At 37.5% G+C, this 19,427-nt stretch overlaps 1 protein-coding gene across 7 annotated transcripts in view; it reads left to right on the top strand.

Moving 5' to 3' along the window:
* The window catches only part of arhgap39 (Rho GTPase activating protein 39), a 283,987-nt gene that overhangs the window by 241,604 nt on the left and 22,956 nt on the right, over positions 1 to 19,427 (top strand). For 5 of the 7 annotated variants that reach the window (XR_004929431.1, XM_036131648.1, XM_036131645.1 and 2 more), the window contains 3 exons: positions 5,767 to 5,966; positions 7,931 to 8,022; positions 10,799 to 10,968. The exons of the other annotated variants lie outside the window; for them this stretch is intronic. Coding sequence is in view for 4 of the 5 variants with exons in the window: in XM_036131648.1 (XP_035987541.1) it covers positions 5,767 to 5,966; positions 7,931 to 8,022; positions 10,799 to 10,968 (462 nt within the window). In the remaining variant the exon portion in view is untranslated. The remainder of the gene's footprint in view (positions 1 to 5,766; positions 5,967 to 7,930; positions 8,023 to 10,798; positions 10,969 to 19,427) is intronic. 7 annotated transcript variants of the gene reach the window in all.

Genomic DNA, 19,427 nt, shown 5'->3' with positions numbered 1-19,427 from the left:
TCAATCTGGAGGAGCTCTGGCAACAACAATTAAAGATTGATTTTCCTGAATGTAACACCGAGGAGTGTCAAGGACTTTCAAGGGAAGATCAGAAGTTTATGAAATCTGTTACGAGCTCTGTAAAGCGATGCAATGGTCATTATGAGATCAGCTTACCCTTGAGGGAGAAGGATCTTAAAATGCCAAACAACAAAAGGTTGGTGGAGCAGCGAGCTTTACAGCTGAAGCCCAAAGGCTTCAAAGACATTCATCCTTTCACACAGACTATACTGCCTTCATGGATGACCTTATTGTCAAAGGCTTTGCTGAACGGGTGCCTGAAGAGGAACTACAACGTAGTGATGGAAGGGTTTGGTATATCCCACATCATGGAATCTATCATCCCATGAAACAAAAGATAAGGGTTGTCTTTGACTGTGGAGCCAGTTTTCAAGGCACATCACTTAATGCAAAGTTGCTACAAGGTCCAGATTTGACCAATTCAATAGTTGGGGTGGTGACTCGGTTCAGAAAAGAACCAGTGGTGATCATGTCTGATATTAAGTCCATGTTCCATCAGATTTATTGAGATTCCTATGGTGGCCAGAGGGAAATCTAAATAAAGATCTGGCAGAGTTTAGAATGACTGTGCATCTTTTTGGAGCAACATCATCCCCATGTTGTGCCAATTTTGCCCTGAGAAAATATGCAGAAGATAATAAGGATGAGTTCAGCAAAGAAGCTGTGGATAAATTGTTTCACTCTTTTTATGTTGATGACTGTTTGGTGTCTGTGGCTTCAGAAGAGCAAGCAATGATGTTTTACCATAAACTAGTCTCTGTCTGTGCTAAAGGTGGCTTCCAACTTAAAAAGTGGATAAGTAACAGGCGATTTGTTTTGGCCCAAACTCCTGAAAGCCATCGAGCCAAGGACATTCAGAGCCTGGACATGAACAAAGACCCTTTACCTATGGAAAGAGTGCTTGGAGTTTAATAGTGTATCCAATCTGATTCATTCAAATTCAAGATCAGAATTAAAGACAGACCACTCACTAGAAGAGGAATCTTGTCCGTTGTGAGTTCTATCTGTGATCCTTTTGGTATATTGAGTCCTGTTGTTCTGCTCGCAAAGAAAATCCTGAATGATTTCAGCAAAAGAGCATGTGGCTGGGATGACATCATTCCTGAATCAGTTGCCAAAGAATGGACAAACTGGCTGCAAGAGCTGCAGCTGGTTAAGAATTTCAGACTTTGGAGAAGTAGTCAGTGCACATTTACATCATTTTTGTGATGCAAGTGAGTTTGGATATGGGACTGTCACTTACTTGATATCACAAAATGAGAATGGCAGAGTACACAGCGCCTTCCTTATGGGAAAATCAAGAGTGGCTCCTTCAAAATCCGTAACGATTCCTCGTATGTAACTTATTGCTGCTACAATGGCAAGCCGCATTGATGTGCTATGGAAACGAGAACTGCATATGCATTTGAAAGACTCTGTGTTTTGGACAGACAGTGCATCTGTGTTGAGATATATTAAAAATGAGACCTCAAGATTCAAAGTGTTTGTTGGGAATAGAATTTCAGAGATACGGAAAGCTTCAAATGTCTCTCAGTGGAGATATGTTAAAAGTTCAAGCAATCCTGCAGATGTGGCCTCTAGAGGTTCAAGAGTGGATGTTTTCCTTAAAACACATTGTGGGTGTCAGGGCCTCCCTTTTTGCTTAACCCCAAAAGTGAATGGCCTGTACGAAGAGCATAAGGTTTCATCAGAGGATCCCGAAGTCAAGAAGGTTGTTGATGTCAATCTGTTGGAGATGAGAGAAAATCACAATCCAGTGACTCGGCTGTTTGGTTATTTTTCTTCCTGGACTCGTCTCAAACGGTCTGTTGCTTGGATCTTGAGATTCAAGAACTGGCTTTGGTCTTGTTGTCAGAAGAACAAACATTTAACTGTGGAGCTCACCAAAAAGGGTTTGAATGTCGAACAACAAAGGCAGTGGCTGAAGGATAAAATGGACAAGATCAAGGGAGAAGTGGACCTTTTCAAAAGAAGAACAGAAAAGCGGAGGAGGCGACCCCCCTCCTTTAATTAAATTAGACTGTGGTGGAAACGTCAGGGTTTGATCACCATGTGATGCACCCGCAGAAACATTTCTTTGTGCCATCTCCTGCTTTCTCTTGCTCACTTTCCACTTTGCTTCTAGTAACTGTAATTTATGTAATTGAAGTTGCAAGTCCTCTAAGTCTCGCTTCAACTTTCTGTCCTCCCTTTGAGTCACATGCAAATAGTCTATCAAACGGGTTTCCCAGCGAGCATACGAACACCCAGGCATATCAGGATTTTGTTTCATAAGCAGAGACACTAAAGAAGGAACCACATCCAACCAGTTTCTCTTACGCTTCTGTCACACAGCATGGATCCCATTCACAACCGAGACATTCAAAATGTTGGACAAAACAGAACATATAAACACAGACAGCCTGGCGCGCAAAGAGGGTTCTTTGTAACCCTTCCGTTCGACAGAACTTTCTCACTGATTTTAATACCTCCTTAGTCTAACTGTCGTTCTCCAGAATCCCATTCTGGAGCTAGAAAACAATCCTATTGTTCTCCTGGGGCCCCTTTTAATTCTCTATTTTCTTCTCTATTTTCTTCTATTACAGCACACCTATTCCCTGCTTCTTTATGAGCATCCCTAATTCTCAAGAGGTAGCGCAGCCCCTCAGCCCTAATATCACCAGTTTGTCAGTCTGGTTTCCGTGTGGCCAATACTCTGGACATATTTTTTGTCTTTGTTTTTTATCTTTTTATTTTGTTTTATTTTATTTTTCTACAGCCTCACCACTTAAGGCTTCTTAGCTTTTATTCTCTTTTAGGTTTCTATCTTATTTTACGTTTTTCTGACGCAGACACATAAATCCCATTCAGTCTTTCTTAGTTTCAACATAAATTCCAGTTAATCCTATCATATTAATATCTCTGTTTAACCGCTGATATTTTGTGAAGAGAATGTCTCATCCACAGCACCACTTTCAATTTAGCCTAAACATCTAACATTTCGCCAATGGAGAATAAAGGTCTCCTTACCTGTTTTGGGTCGACCATGTGATGCTATTGACAAGCCTCCCTTCGTATCCAATATTCAAACAGTTCCTCTGCTTACTGCCAAATCCGACGTCACGGCACCATGTGTAAGAATGGGTACACCGGCCTGCTCCTACATGTCTATTGAAAACCCATCTTACCCCGGTTCCAGATTTGACAATAAATGAGGAAAGCATTGATCAGAGGTAAAACATTGTAAAATGCATATTTAATTCATAGAAATTAAATATGGAGACAGAGTTTACATTACCAATCAAGATGATTTCACCGCTCGACGAAGAAGTCTGTCTGAAGTAAGTTTTGGACAAACACTCTTTTTTATCAACTTTAGAGCTCCTCCAGCAAAGCTCAGGGGGAGGATGATTGACCCCCTCTCCTTCTGACCCCCCCGGGGCAATAAAGCGCCCTGTTATTCTACCCAGCAATAGAGGGGAGACACCCCTTCTGGCTGACTAAGATGTTTTCTTAACAGTGGCCAGATCATAACATGAAGGATCCATCCTCTTCAGATCCCAAGCAGCCAACGCACACAAAGTTGAAAATTTTATGTTTATTTTAAAAAAAGAGATACTTTTGATTGAGATTTTACAACAAATGGAGCATATAGCTTCTGAGAGAGCTAATGCTGAAAACAACAAACAAAAAGGAAACTATCTGAATATTCACCAACTTACCTAATTGAAATTAAATAAACCGAATGACAGCAACTTACCTCCCTAACTAAGAAAAACATGAGAAAACTAAGTAAACCGAAACGCAGCTCACTCCTACAAACTCCATAATTTTACATGGGGTTAACAGACAGTGTGACCAGTTGAGATGAGCTGAGGATGGATGCAGGAAGTCCACGTCAGCTGCTTTTAAATCCTTCACCTCCCAGAGGCCACCAATTGGACGTCTCTGTCGTCATCTAGGAACCAATCAGAGACAGGCACCTCAAATTTACATAAGTTGTCGATGTAAGTTGTAACCGTTCTAAAATAAGTGACGATAAATATCCGCACTCCCATGTCACTTAAGAACTAACTTTTAATTCATTGACTAGGTATTTTTAGGATTCTACAAGGAAAAACATTAGGACCAATAAAAAAAGCTTTCAAATTGTAAACCAACTTGAAGGGACCCATAAAACCCTATATGACTACCATTTTGCTAAGTATCCCGCAAGACGAATTAATTTATTACTTTGAGTGAGTTTGGAAACCCCCATCTCATGTCAAGTCCAAGCCACACAGTTTGGTGATTAGAAGGTAACTTTCTGTGCTCTAAGAAAAATACATGATTAATACGAAAAAATATTATATATATCCATAATAAAATTAAGATGTTTTACTTTTCTTAACAAAATACAGGAATAGTGTCATTACATTATCGTTCAGTTAGTGGGTTAAAACTGAACATGTAACAATTGTTATCACATGCTATCTTAGGGGATTGCTATGTCTGTTAAAACACAATTGATATCGTGACACTCAATATAACACGTTCTGAGAAAGTAAACGGCTATGTGGTCATTTCCAGATGTGTGACAAAAATATTAGCTTTATGTTATTAGATTGTCACATCTGTCTGCCGAAACCAAAAATCCCCTTCCTGAATCACAGCTGTCTACATGTTAGTCCTTTTTCTTCTTTTTTTGCTAGATAGACCATCCATGAATGGATCATATAAAGCATATTTCAAGTGTGATCAAATGAACACTATATGAAGTTACAGCCAAAATTATCAGATCCAATGAGATTTTTATTTAACCAAGAACCATACTAAGAGAACAAGATAGGTCACCTTTAGAAATAGCACAATATATGAGGAGTTTAAAAAATATATTTTATTTTAATTTTATTAGAATGGGATGTTAAAAAATATTTAGACTTCACAATACTGGAGGTTAAATGCTTTATTGATTTCAAGCAATGGTCTGGTCGGTAGGTTTATTATCTAAGGAGACCCAGTAGATTGCATCAAGTCTTGACAAATGGCATTCACTCCTCATGAAAGAGCGTAGAGCCACAGTGGACAGTCGTCTGCATTGTTAATGGCTTTACAGCAATGCCTCATACTGAGCACGCATGAGGCGACAGTTGTTTCATATTTAAATTTACACTGCTGTCCTTAGATTATGATTAGTGATCTTTGTATTTTTACTGGGTTTTTGAGGCACTAGTGGCTACATTTTTCAAAGTAGGCTGACAGGAAAGGGGGTTTGACAGATGGAAGAAGACATGTGGGAAAGGACCTCAGGCCGTGTTGAGGATTAAGGCCTCTGTATAAAGATTGTATATATAGTTTCTACCACTGCACCGTCGTAGTACGTCCCGGTCTTTGTCATTTTTTAAGTATTACTGTCCTCATCTTGCACGTCACTCAGGCAAGAAATTTATGCTGGAAACAGACTCTATCATGCTAAGCCTTCCAGAATATGTATCCCCTTCAAAAATGGACTAACAATATCCCACATTCTTGATTTTTGGATCATAAACACCTCTTATAATGACAAACAACTGCAGAGAATTTGAAACCGTTAGCACTTTAAATGTAAAAGTTACAGTGGGACACAAAAAATATCGGGCTCAGCCTGCCAGAATATGTACCCTTTCAAAATGGACATTTTGCATTGCTTTTCAGTTAGCGCTGTCTGTCTAGGAAAGCTCTTAAGTGTTCTGTGTGTGGTCTCAACAGGGACTGCAGAAGCCTTCTCTAGAGGAAATCCAGCATGCCAAGAATGCCATTTTTAGTCCATCCATGTTTGGGTCTTCATTAGAGGAGGTAATGGCGCTTCAGAAGGAGAGATACCCAGATCGGCAGCTGCCCTGGGTTCAGACTCGTCTGTCCGAAGAGGTTTTGGGTCTCAATGGAGACCAAACAGAGGGCATTTTCAGGTGAGTGAGATATAGAAGAGATCAAAAGGAGTTCATGTGAGAAAACGGATGACAGAAGCTGGAAGCGTGTGGAATATTTGAACTAATTTGTAAGGATCAGATGAATGGGTCATGTTTTAGTTAGGTCAGCTGTACCTTTAATAGACTGACAAAAAGTAACTTCTGGAACTAAATCACTGGGAAAATATATGACTGCTCTTTGGTTTTGTCATGTCATCACAATGGTTTGTGGAAATATCTATTAGCATTTCACAGTCAGCTTTGTGTTTATAGGAACCACACTGGTCCTAAGTCTGTAACCAATAAGAAAGGCTATTAATAAGAACAGAAAAAATACTCTGTGTTCTTTGAAATATAACGTGTTATGCCATTTGGTGAAAATTACAAGGGGGGATAGGGGGTTTGGCCCACCTCTCTAAAATAAATAAAAATAAGTTGTGGTGTAAAACTCAACTATACATATCTTGCAGTAGTATGTTAGACGCCCAGAGGGGTCCATACATATCATTAAACCTGCTATTACCTTAAAGGGTAGCTCACCCCCAAATAAACTAATTTTTGCTGTTAAGCTATATACACGAATGTCTTATAGTGCTGTCTATATGCCCCAATAATTATTATTTTATTTATTTTATTTTTATGGCACTAGTGGCACATTTTTTTTGTACAGTAGGCTGACAGGTATGAGAGAGGGGGAGAGACATGCGGCAAAGGACGACAGGTCAGAGTCAAACCGGGCTAAGGCCTCCATACATGGGTCGTGCACGCTAACCACTGGGCCACCAAAGCACGCCCCCCAATAATTATTTTTAACAATTTACTGCACAATGCAAGAAATACTGTTTTTGTGTCTAAAGCAGTTTCTATGGTACCTCATGTTTAACGTGTGTACTGCTTTTGAATTTCGAATCAGTATTGATATTACCTCCTTCAAATGTTCAGAATGTTAATATTATGAATATTTGAGGGACAGTTAAGGTCTCTACAAAATCATCAACATCTGCTGATCCAGGGGATGTCGACAGATAAATGTTTACATATTTTCAGCTAGTTTTTGGCTAGTTTTTCAGAGCTTCTTGTTTACATTCTGCAAATTGTCTGAGGGTTCACATTGACCTTTCCAAACGTTTTCAATAATTCACTGGATACTGTTTACCAAAGGGCTCTGTTGTCCTAACCAGTTGAGTTTAGCTTACAATTTGTTGTGTAATTTCTTTGATTGACAACTGTTTCGTCCTCCCAGAAATTCAAGTCAGTATAATTCTAAGTATTTATTTTGCACGTAGTCACAGTAAATGTTGTCTCAAGGCACCTTAAAAAACTTGAACTATATAGACAGCTCAGTTCTCTCCTATATACAGATTTAAAGTAAATTATATACATTTAAATTTGATTTTAGCTCTTAAACACTGCAGCAACATTCAGTTTATTATGTAGACTGGTAAAAGGTTTTCTAGCTAGCTTTTTAACCAACTAGATTATTTTACAAATGCATTTATTTTAAATGGTTTACCAGTTCACTACTCTTTTAATGTTGTTTATTAAATAGAAAGATAAATAAAGTAATGAGGAGCAGAGCAGATCAGATGAGATAATTGTATTGCAGCTGGGGAAGAGCAGTTCTGCTGTGTTTTGTACATTGTGCAGGTTTGCTCCTGCTGTATGTTCTTATGTATCTGATGCTTTGCCAGTTTTGTACCAAAATAGTTTTTGTGGAACAGCTGGCAACAAAGGTTGTTTTTTGGTTCTTTCCCTATTATGTGTTTGATTGGATTTGATCTATACTAGTCGGTTTAGATGGCAAACATTAGGGAAAAAAACAGAACATTTCTGGAGTAGAAAAAAAGAAAAAATATTTTAGTTAACTGAAGTACATGCCTGCCCTAATACTTTTACATTATATATATAAAAAAGTCTTCACTCTAATTATCTCTGCATAATTGCTCCCTGCTCTTGACCTCTAGAGTACCAGGAGACATAGATGAAGTCAATGCCCTAAAGTTGCAAGTTGATCAGTGGAATATTCCCACAGGACTGGAAGACCCACATATCCCAGGTGAACACATGCCATATGTTTTCAACTTTACAACACTTCTTCTTACTAAGAATGAATGATGAGCATGTGGATATTTGTACTCCCATTTTGATAATGTTCCTTTATCACAGAGTTAATATAATGTTCCATGTTTCTTTATGTGTAATAATACCTGGGTGACATGCATTTTGTGATCTGAACAAGTCGATCAGTATGGAGGACCAAGTCTTCCATAATTAAAAATAAATACAGAAATAAATAAATGCTCAATAAATAAATATACATACAATTATGTGCCACCAAAAATATAATAAACAAATAAATGTAGGTAGAAAATAAATTATACAGTGAGACAAAATGTATATATCTCCTTTAATTAGCCACTTTATTTATTAATTACTTATTTTTTTAAGTATTTATTTATGTGCATGTTATAATATTTTTGTCTGTTTTATTATTTCTTTGTATTTTTTGCCCTATTTATTTCTCCGATGCTATTTATTTCTGCCTGTCCTTTTTACATTTCTGTTTGTCTTTTTTACATTTCTGTCTGTCCTTTTTACATTTCTGTTTGCCGTTTTTACATTTCTGTCTGTCCTTTTTACATTTCTGTTCCTCGTTTTTACATTTCTGTCTGTCCTTTTTACATTTCTGTTTCCCGCTTTTACATTTCTGTCTGTCCTTTTTACATTTCTGTTTCTCGTTTTTACATTTCTGTCTCTCGTTTTTACATTTCTGCCTGTCCTTTTTACATTTCTGTATGCATTTCTGCCTCATTATGCAAATGAGGAGGGCTGTGTCTTAAGGGCTCAACTTCTTCCCATTGGTTGGTTAGCATTTTACTGCATCGGTCAAATCTACATGGCTTTCCCCCAGACAGAAGGACAGACAGAAATGTAAAAACGTGAAACAGAAATGTAAAAAGGACAGACAGAAATGTAAAAACGGCAAATAGAAATGTAAAAAGGACAGACAGAAATGTAAAAAAGACAAACAGAAATGTAAAAAGGACAGGCAGAAATAAATAGCATCGGAGAAATAAATAGGGCAAAAAAATACAAAGAAAGAATAAAACAGACAAAAATATTATAACATGCACATAAATAAATACTTAAAAAAATAAGTAATTAATAAATAAAGTGGCTAATTAAAGGAGATATATATATTTTGTCTCACTGTATAATTTATTTTCTACCTACATTTATTTGTTTATTATATTTTTGGTGGCACATAATTGTATGCATATTTATTTATTGAGCATTTATTTATTTCTGTATTTATTTTTAATTATGGAAGACTTGGTCCTCCATAGATCAGGCATTTAAATAAAAAAATAAATATTTCCCTCTATAGTCCGACAGTGTGACACAGAGAAAGCAGTCTGTGGTCAAGTAACAGACATTTGCTGCCTCTCCAAGACACAAATACGTGGCTCTCTAAACAGAAGGCCACCACTCCTACATTTCCAAAATGTTATATAGGCTGTGGCTTTTGTTGTTTGATTTCTGAAAGAAAATTACTCATTCAGACTGCAGGGTGTTTTGAAGAGAAAAAGAAATAGATTTTTGGTTTTACATCTTGTGTACATATCCAAACGGATGTAAAATGCACTGTTTTTCTGATACTCCTCACTGCAAATCCAGAAGATAAACTTAATGGAATATGGGTTGGAGAAAAGTAATATTTTGTGTGTAAAATTAGACCCTCATCTGCTAACGTTATACAGCACTTACTAACGACTGAAACTTGTCAACCTTTAAGCATGTGTTTATTCATATAACTGTTGTAGGCATAGAGACTCAGGGGCTTGGTATTGTGGTCTCAGTGTGTAGCTTATCCAACAAGAAATATGAAGTAAGCAACTTGAGTGACTGATTGGTAATAATGCAAGAATTTACGCAGATTAATTCTGGCCCAATAAATGTCCTGCCTTAGAAGCAACCCATTCCGCAATGTGTCAGTTCGTACTTGTATTTATATCAACACATTTTCAGCAATTTATGTGTAGTCAATTACATGAGGAAACCTGGTTCTCACTGCAAATTGATAAAACAGAGCACAGCTGTAAAAAGACTTTAGATCAAATAAAACATTAATTTAACAAACAAACTAGAATCCAGTAAAGGTATACCAAAATTGAAGATGTGCTCCAGTTTCCTTTTAACTAGTTAAAAACCAAGCTGGTGATAATTTTCAATAGTCTTTCTAACTTGTGCTTTAAGCAGCACCAGATGTAAATGAGCAATAGAATCTTGGCCAATTCCATAGAGAAGTTCAATCCATTTATCAGGATAATAAAGAACATAAACATGTATCGCAATCTTAAAGGGACAGTGTGTAACTAATTTGGCTTTTTATTAGCAAAAACAAGTATCGTATTGATAAATACATATTCTGCCAATGTCTAATAACAATCTCATAAGAAAATAAAGCATTCCCATAGCTTAGAATAAGAAGTTTATAAATACATAGGTGGCAGTGCACCCATTGTAAGAGGCCATTTTGCATTGCCATTTTTGACTGCAGTAGCCAAAAGTGAACAAAATGTCAACCAGGTGTCTTTCTCAGCTCTGGTGGCTTGCACTTAAGCCATCAGAGCTCAGTGAGGGATAAAAAACATCTTTGGAGGCAGTGGTTTTAGGGAACAATTTGCCGGTTACACAACCACTTAAGTACTTTATCTGTTTGAAAGGGCTTCTGTTGCTCAAAGATGATGCACAGCTATCGAGATCAACAGGGCTTTGTTTAAATGTTCCATCTTGTAATAGTTGCTCTGTGTTATTGGATATGTGCCCAGCTTCTCTTCTGAAACTGTGGTACCGGGAACTGGAAGAGCCACTGATCCCGCATGAGTTCTACAGTGAGTGTATCAGTAGCTATGACAACCCAGAGGCTGCTGTCAATGTGGTGTTGGGCCTACCACACATCAACAAGCTGGTACTCTGCTACCTCATTCGCTTCCTACAGGTAACACACTCACAGTTATGCATTTTTTTAAATATTTGGTTTAACTATTTTATCAACCAATGTGATTCTTTTCTGATCAAACAGGGATAAGCAATGAGCTAGTATATTTCCCCAAAAATGAGACAGCTGATGAAAAGCTAATGACATTTAATTTTACTTTTGCTTTTGTAACAAAAGAAAAATAACACAGGTTGAAAAGCTCTAAACCAAACTCAGTTTATTCAAAACTAGGCAGAATTTATTTGATTACAGGAACCCCCCACCCACCATTTTATGTTGTGAACAATCAACTGCACATCACTTCCATCAGGGATTCTCAGCATGTGGTGTCCCTGACTAATAGCTATCCAAACTAATCTGTCCCCCTCACGATCATTTGATTAATCAAATTCAAAGGTTAAAGTATAGGTTTCTATATAGATATAGTCTGTGTATCTAAACCAAGTTTTATTTATATAGCGCCAAATCCCAACACATGTAATTTCAAGTCAAATTCACTCAAATCATACAGACTGATTGGTTGAAAACGTTCCTAAGGAAATCCAGCTAATTGCATCAAGTCTTGGACAAGCAGCATTCACTCCTCCTGAAAGAGTGTGTAGCCATATTTGACAGTCGTCTGCAATTTCGCTTTGCTGCAATGGGGCAAAGTCGTGACAGATCTACAACTGCTTCCGGGTCCAAGCCGGCCGAATCCGTTGTTTATTCAATATGCTGCTGTACTTTGTTCCGTGCTGTTTTAATAGATTGTACACCAAAAAACAACTCCAGCTGTCATTTTATCGTTTCTCGTGCGATCAGGAGAGAAAGAGATGGCTGCAGTCATTATTCCCTTTAACAGGAAGAGGACCTCTAGCAGAACCAGGTTTAGTGTGAATGGCCATCTGCCATGACCAACTGTGGCTTAGAGAAGACAGCAGAGACACAAAAGAGCACAGAAGCACACATTGATCCAGGAATACTTTTGATGTTAGAGAGGGTAATGGCAAAGGATCTACCCTTCAAGATGGTGTCACAGCTAAACAGAACAGCGGGCCTGATGTATCTATTATGAAAAACATAAAGCTAAAAGATAAAATAAAAGCAAATAATGCAAAATTGGAGAGAGTAGGAGAACTCAACAGAGTGAGAGAAATACATATTGATATCTTCCAGCAGTCTAAGCCTGCTACAGCATAACATATGAGACATGATTAGGATAACTCAAGCCACTAAATATAATTTTGTCAAAATGGAATTTTTATGCCTAGTCTTAAAAGTAGACAGGGTGTCTGCCTCATGGACTAAAACTGTGAGTTGGTTCCACAGGAGAGGAGCCTAATAACTAAAATATCTCCCTCCCAGTCTATGTTTAGAGACTCTAGGAACCACCAGTAGGCCTGCAGTCTGAGAGTTAAGTGCTCCGTTAGGAACATATGGAGCAATCAGATTTATGATTTATGATGGAGCTTGATTTTTAGGGGGTTTAAATGCGAGAAGAAAGATTTTAAATTCTATTCTTGACTTAACAGGAAGCCAATCAACGGACGCTAAAATAGAAGAAATATGTTATTTTTTTCCAGAGCATTTGCTGCAGTGTTTTTTGATCAGCTGAAGGCTTTGAACTGTATTTTATGGACTTCCTAATAGTAAAGAATTACAATATGGTCCAGTCTTGTAGTGACAAATGCATAGACTAGTTTTTCAGCATCACTCCTGGACAGAATATTTCTAATTTTGGCAACATTCTGGAGGTGAAAACAGGAAATGTTAAAAACCTGTTTAATATGGGATTTACATGACATGTCCTGATCGAAAATACCACCAACGTTCTTTACTTTATTACCAGAGGCCAATTTCATACCATCCATCTTAAGTGATTGATTAAGACGTTTATTATTTAGAGACTGGTCAAAATATTACAACTTATACATAAAAAGTATAGCTCAGTATCATCAGCATGACAGTAGAAATTAATCCCATGTCGTCTGATGATTTTAACAATTGGAAACATATCCATAGTAAATAAAATTTATCCAATGACTGAATGTGGTTCTCCACAAGTAATACAGGAGTTTTATTAACCAGGAAAGATTTATTATTAACATGAACATCTGTCATGTAAATAAGATTTAGCTTAGAGTTATGATTTTCCTCTCATACCTATAGCACTTTCAAGTCTTTCTAAGAGAATGTTGTGATCAGCTAAATTAAATGAAGCACTGGCATCTAACAGGACACAAGTCTATTAGTATATAATTAATGACTTTCACCAAAGCTGTTTCAATGCTATGATGAGCAATCATGCCTGACTGAAACTCTTCAGAAAGGTCATTACTGTGTAAATTATGTCATGCTTGATTAGCAACAATTTTTTTCAAGAATTTTGGATAAGAAAGGAAGATTTGATTAATTTTTAAGTCATGTTGATCAAGAGAAGAAAAATCAATAGGAACAAATAAAAATAACATATATCTAAAGATGGGTATGTCAAAAATACACTTTGCCTTGCATTTTTAACCAAATTTTTTTTAGCTAAATTAAAACGCTTCTTACCATACCAAGTATGAGGGACAAATCCTGCCATAATTAAAAATACATACAGAAATAAACGAAGGACTTCATAATATAAAATTGCAAGAAAAAGTAGCTAATAATATGAATTTGTGTGCCATTAAATGTGACAAAATAATAAAAAGAAGATATTTCTTCAACAATTGAATTATTCATCAAAAAATATATATTGTAACTTACACTTTTATTTTTACTTTTCTTCTTACTTTTATGTTGACTTATTTTTAACCCACTTGTTTTCTGTTATACATTTTTATTGAAGTCTTTATTTTGTCTTTGTATATTTATTGCAAGTGAGGTTTTTTTGTTCCGTATTTCCACTGCAACATTTTTTATTGTTTCATATTTATTCACACCAACATTTTTGAAAGATGTTTTTATTTTTGTTTCATACTGATTTATATCACAACATTTTTAAAGCATTTTTTTACTCCATCATAAATATTTCTTTTTATTGTATTTTAACATCCTTCAATTTCTGAAACAATGATTTATTTCTGGCTCTAACATTTCTAACAGTTTTTTTACCCAAAGAATTTTGACGTGACCTTTTTATTTCCTTCTCCCCTTTTTCCACTTTGTGTATTTCTACTTCATATTTCTAAAGCATGTTTTTAGTCCACCATAAATATTTATTTTTATTATATTTTTAACATCCTTCTATTTCTGAAACATAGGTTTATTCTGCCTCTAACTTTTCTAATTGTTTTTTACCCACAGAATTTTCGCCTGCCCTTTTTATTTCCTTCTCCCCTTTTTCTACTTCATGTATTTCTACTTCATATTTTTTTTACTTCCTCTTTTTCCACTTGGTGTATTTCTACTTGGTGTTTTATTACTTCCTCTTTTTCCACTTGGTCCGTCTGACTGCAGCCGTTAATGTTAAAACGATGCCGGGGAGGGAGGGGGGGAGAGGGGGCGGCGTCACCGGCAAAGCTTCACAACTATTGGCCAAGGCCTGGCTCCCCGGAAACGAGCCTGCACCAGAGCAGACGACTGGCCGCTTTCCCAGAATGCACCGGGGCCGCAGCTTGATTCTGGACAGTGCAAACAGAGCTCACAGTGGTAAGTTAAAAATTACCTGTTCTGCAGATGCTGTTCTTTAAAAGTACGTTTTCAGATCGTTTGAAGCGACAACATTATACTTTTTAGCTTTCCTATAAGGCCCGTTTAGAGAGTTGGTGTGTAATTAAAAAGAAAAAGACTGCTGTTGAACGGACCAGAGTGACCCGCAGACCCTCTACTGCAGCCAGGGCTAATGTTAAATGGTCTGTAGTACCCTTCCCTCGGCCTAGTCATGTGTGAAGTACCTCTGGTTCTGATGGCGTTTTTTCGTTGTTGTTTTAATTAGGCAAAACATTCATTTGTTTTGTGTTTATCTGACTGACTTGTGTTGCTTTGTTAGCCCAACTAGTAGGCATTTTAAGATTAACAGCCTATTTCCTACTTTTATGTTTAAAAAAACATTGAGGATGGTATTAAACAAATGATAAGGTTGAAATTGTGACTATTTTTCTATGAATCATTAAAATGAAAACACAATTTTAACAGATTAGTAACAGTATCGCAGCACGGTTAAGGTACTTTGTTGTACCTACTGACCACAGCATTGATCATTAAGATAGCAAAAGTCATTTCTATGTCTGCCCACCTTTACAGTGATTAATCTATAAATAATGTGCAGTTAGTTCATTTCATTCTTTCAGTGAAATAGCAAAAATAATCAATATATATTACAATGATTATAAAAACACTATAGGTAATACCAGAGATGAGAAGCCATTTGTTACATTTACTATACTTGACTAGTTTTACAGGACTATACATTTTACTCTTTCTTTCTTGAGAACTATATTAATCTGCATGTTAACAAGGTATGACGTGAAAAGGTGAGAACTGAAAAACCAATTATTGTAACATTTGGCATTTTTTATTTACAGGAAGAAACACCAAACAAAATATGTGAGGATAAACACCTCTGTGTTAATCCTCCAAACCGTTTTTCAATTAAGGGGACCTGAAACCGGCCTTTAGGCTAAACAGGGCCACCATCGTCCTCCTCCTTCAGCTGCTACCCATCCAGAAGGCCCATGGATGGCCGCGGGAGATAGAGGTGCTGGTGACCCTCTACTGGCTGGCCTGCGGTGCATCCTATAGGGCAACAGCCGACATCTTTGGGATGCCCTTGTGTGCCAGGTGGTGCACATCATTGCACCACCGGGCACCTGGGGATCATTCAAAAGAATAATTTTCTTCCCAAAAAGACATGATTTGGAGGGAGTTGGTGTTGGTTTTGCCCGCCTTGCCAGGAACAAGGCCTTCAAAGGAGCAGTCGGTGCCATTGATGGGTGTCATGTGTGAATTGTTCCACCTGCAGAGCCACAAAAGAAATGTTATTTAAACAAAAAACTCTTCCCCTCAATCATCCTGCAGGGTGTGTGTAACGCACGGGGAAAGATTTTGAATGTTCATGTCGACAATGTCGGCTCTGTCCATGACTCACTGGTACTGTGGTGCTCTCCGTTGTATAAAAATGCTTTATACCCACCTGAGGGCTTTTTTCTACTCGGCGATGGTGGGTTCCCATGGCTCCGGTACCCGATCACCCTCCTGACGCCCTATCGCCAGCCAGTTGCCAGTAAGATCTCTTACCTTCCTGTCCTTAAATAGAGCCAACAATGACACACAATTGATACACAAATTATATTAATTGGATAGAAGATTAAGACATATCAGCATATTACCTAAATTACCTAAATTACCTAAGTTATTTTATATTTGGTACAGTCCAAGTGGAGGCATGCTACAACAGGAACCACGCCAAGGTGAGAAACATCATGGGGCGTGCCTTTGGTGTCTAAAGACGCAGTGGCATTCAATTTTCTTTAGGGGCGCTGGAGGTCCGCCCAAAATGTGCCCCCAAAGTTATTGTGGCCTGCTGCATCCTCCACAATGTTAGTATAGAAGCAGGTGACCAGCTTGGCATGGAGGAGAAGGAGGTCGACCCAGAAGAGGATGGCTATCCGGCGGCTGAAGACAGGAAGCTGTCTGAAAGATGCCTCCGAGCCAGACTGGCAGCCCAAGTGCATGTTTAAGTGAACATGACTATATTTAACCTAACCTAGATCAGTTGTAGTCATGTACACATGCTGCTTCGTTTCATTTTTGTTCACTACCTGTAAATATTAAATAATCAGTAAATTAATTTCCATTCCTATATTTTATCAATTGTATGTTTGTGGGTGTTGTCTATTTGTCCAAGGTGTTTATAAAAGTTAATTCTCTGTTTTAAATCATATGTTAATAATTGGTTTGAACATGTTACATCTTGACTTTGTTTCAAAGTTAAATCATTTGCATAAAAGAAATGTCTTTTTATATACTGCTACTATTGTTTTCTTTCGCTCTCTTTCTCCTCTCAGTTCTTTGTATCCTCACTCAGAAGAAACTCACTTAGATAGGTAAAACATTTATAGATTTTATTTATAACTTGTCAACAAGTTTTTTTAAATGGGGACACATATTTATTGACCCTTTCGGTAGCCTCCCTCTCCCTTGCTTCCTCCCTAGCCAAGGATGCCACTCTTTCCTCATCGCTCTTAGTTTGCTCCTTCAGGAAGTCAAGCTGAGACCATCAAGTCAAATGGTTTTCCATTTTAGTTAATCTGTACAATATCCTTCAACAAATAGATGTCTTTGTTAACGGTATGACTTCGTCATTGCGTTCTGCATTAGACAATGTAGCTCCCTTGAAAAAGAAGGTGATTATTCACAGGAAGCTGGCTCCTTGGTTTAATTCAGAGCTGCGTTCCTTGAAGCACAATGTTAGGAAATTTGAGAGAAAATGGCGCTCTACACACCAAGAGGACTCCTACCTAATCTGGAAGTACAGTCTATTGTTGTATAACAAGACCCTTCGCAGAGTTAGAGCAGCATATTTTTCATCATTAATTAAGGAGAATAAGAATAATCCTAGATTTCTCTTCAGTACAGTTGCCAAACTTACCCAGAGCCACAGCTCTGTTGATCCATCCATTCCCTTAGCTCTTAGCAGTAATGATTTTATGGGATTCTTCATAAATAAAATTGATTCCATTAAAAATAATTGGCATCCTCCCAAACATGATTACCTCGTCCTCAGTAAGTGAGGCAGCATTGGAGGAATCCTTAGAACCTGCGCAGTGTCTGAACTGTTTAAAAGCAGTAGAGCTTTCTGAGCTATCTAAAATTTTAGCTTCATCTAAACCTTCAACCTGTATGTTAGACCCAATCCCAACCAAGTTGTTTAAGGAGGTATTCCCTCTGATCAGTGGTCCTATTTTAGACATGATTAATCTATCCTTGGTAAATGGGTATGTACCACAGGCTTTTAAAGTAGCTGTTATTAAACCTTTACTTAAGAAACCATCTCTTGATCAGGATGAGTTAGTAAATTACAGACCTATATCTAATCTTCTTTTCTTATCTAAAATTCTTGAGAAAGTAGTTGCTAATCAACTATGTGAACATTTACAAAGTAATGACCTACTTGAGGAGTTTCAGTCAGGCTTCAGAGCTCATCATAGCACTGAAACAGCTCTGGTGAAGGTCACCAATGATATTCTCATGGCCTCAGATAATGGACTTGTGTCTATACTTGTCCTGTTAGATCTCAGTGCTGCATTTGATACAGTTGATCACAATATTCTCCTACAAAGACTTGAGCATACTGTAGGGATTAAGGGAAAAGCATTAGGCTGGTTTAAATCTTATCTGTCGGACAAATTCCAGTTTGTTCATGTTAATAATAAATCTTCCTCAAACTCTAGGGTCACTTGTGGAGTACCACAGGGTTCAGTCCTTGGACCAATTCTATTTACTATATATATGCTTCCGATCGGCAAAATTATCAGACAGCATGGGATTAATTTCCACTGTTATGCTGATGACACTCAGCTATATTTATCCATAAATCCTGATGAATCCAATCAGTTACTTCGACTGCAGTCATGTCTTGATGACATCAAAAGCTGGATGACTTTAAATTTCCTGCATTTAAATTCTGACAAGACAGAAGGTGTAATCTTTGGGCCAGAGTCTTCAAAAAATAAAGTTCTTAATCAATCACTTAATCTGAATGGCATTAACTTGGCCTCTGGTAATAAAGTTAAAAATCTTGGTGTTGTTTTCGACCAAGACATGTAATTTAAATCCCATATTAAACAGATTTCCAGAGTTTCCTTTTTTCACCTCCGGAATATCGCCAAAATTAGAAACATTCTGTCCAGGAGTGATGCTGAAAAACTAGTCCATGCATTTGTTACTTCAAGGCTGGACTATTGTAATTCTTTACTATCAGGAAGTCCACAAAATGCAGTTCGAAGTCTTCAGCTGATTCAAAATGCTGCGGCAAGAGTTCTGATGAAAATCAACAAGAGGGATCATATTTCTCCAATTTTAGCTTCCCTTCATTGGCTTCCTGTTAAATCAAGAATAGAATTTAAAATTCTCCTTCTAACGTATAAAGCCCTTAATAATCAAGCTCCATCATATATCAGAGCTCTGATTACCCCGTATGTTCCTAACAGAGCACTTCGCCCTCAGACTGCAGGTCTGCTGGTGGTTCCTAGAGTCTCTAAAAGTAGAATGGGAGGCAGATCCTTTAGCTATCAGGCTCCTCTCCTGTGGAACCAACTCCCAGTTTTGGTCCGTGAGGCAGACACCCTATCTATTTTTAAGACTAATCTTAAAACTTTACTTTTTGACAAAGCTTATAGTTAGAGTGGCTCATACCCTGAGCTATCTCTATAGTTGTGCTGTGATAGGCCTAGGCTGCTGGAGGACATCAGGGTCTAATTTTCTCACTCTACTGATTTCTACTGTTCTTCAGTCTACTGTTCTCCAGTTTTGCATTGTATTACATTGAA

Source organism: Fundulus heteroclitus, unplaced genomic scaffold (assembly GCF_011125445.2).
Source record: "Fundulus heteroclitus isolate FHET01 unplaced genomic scaffold, MU-UCD_Fhet_4.1 scaffold_45, whole genome shotgun sequence".
Classification (NCBI taxonomy): Eukaryota; Metazoa; Chordata; class Actinopteri; order Cyprinodontiformes; family Fundulidae; genus Fundulus; species Fundulus heteroclitus.
This window is presented reverse-complemented; position numbering and strand designations above follow the sequence as displayed.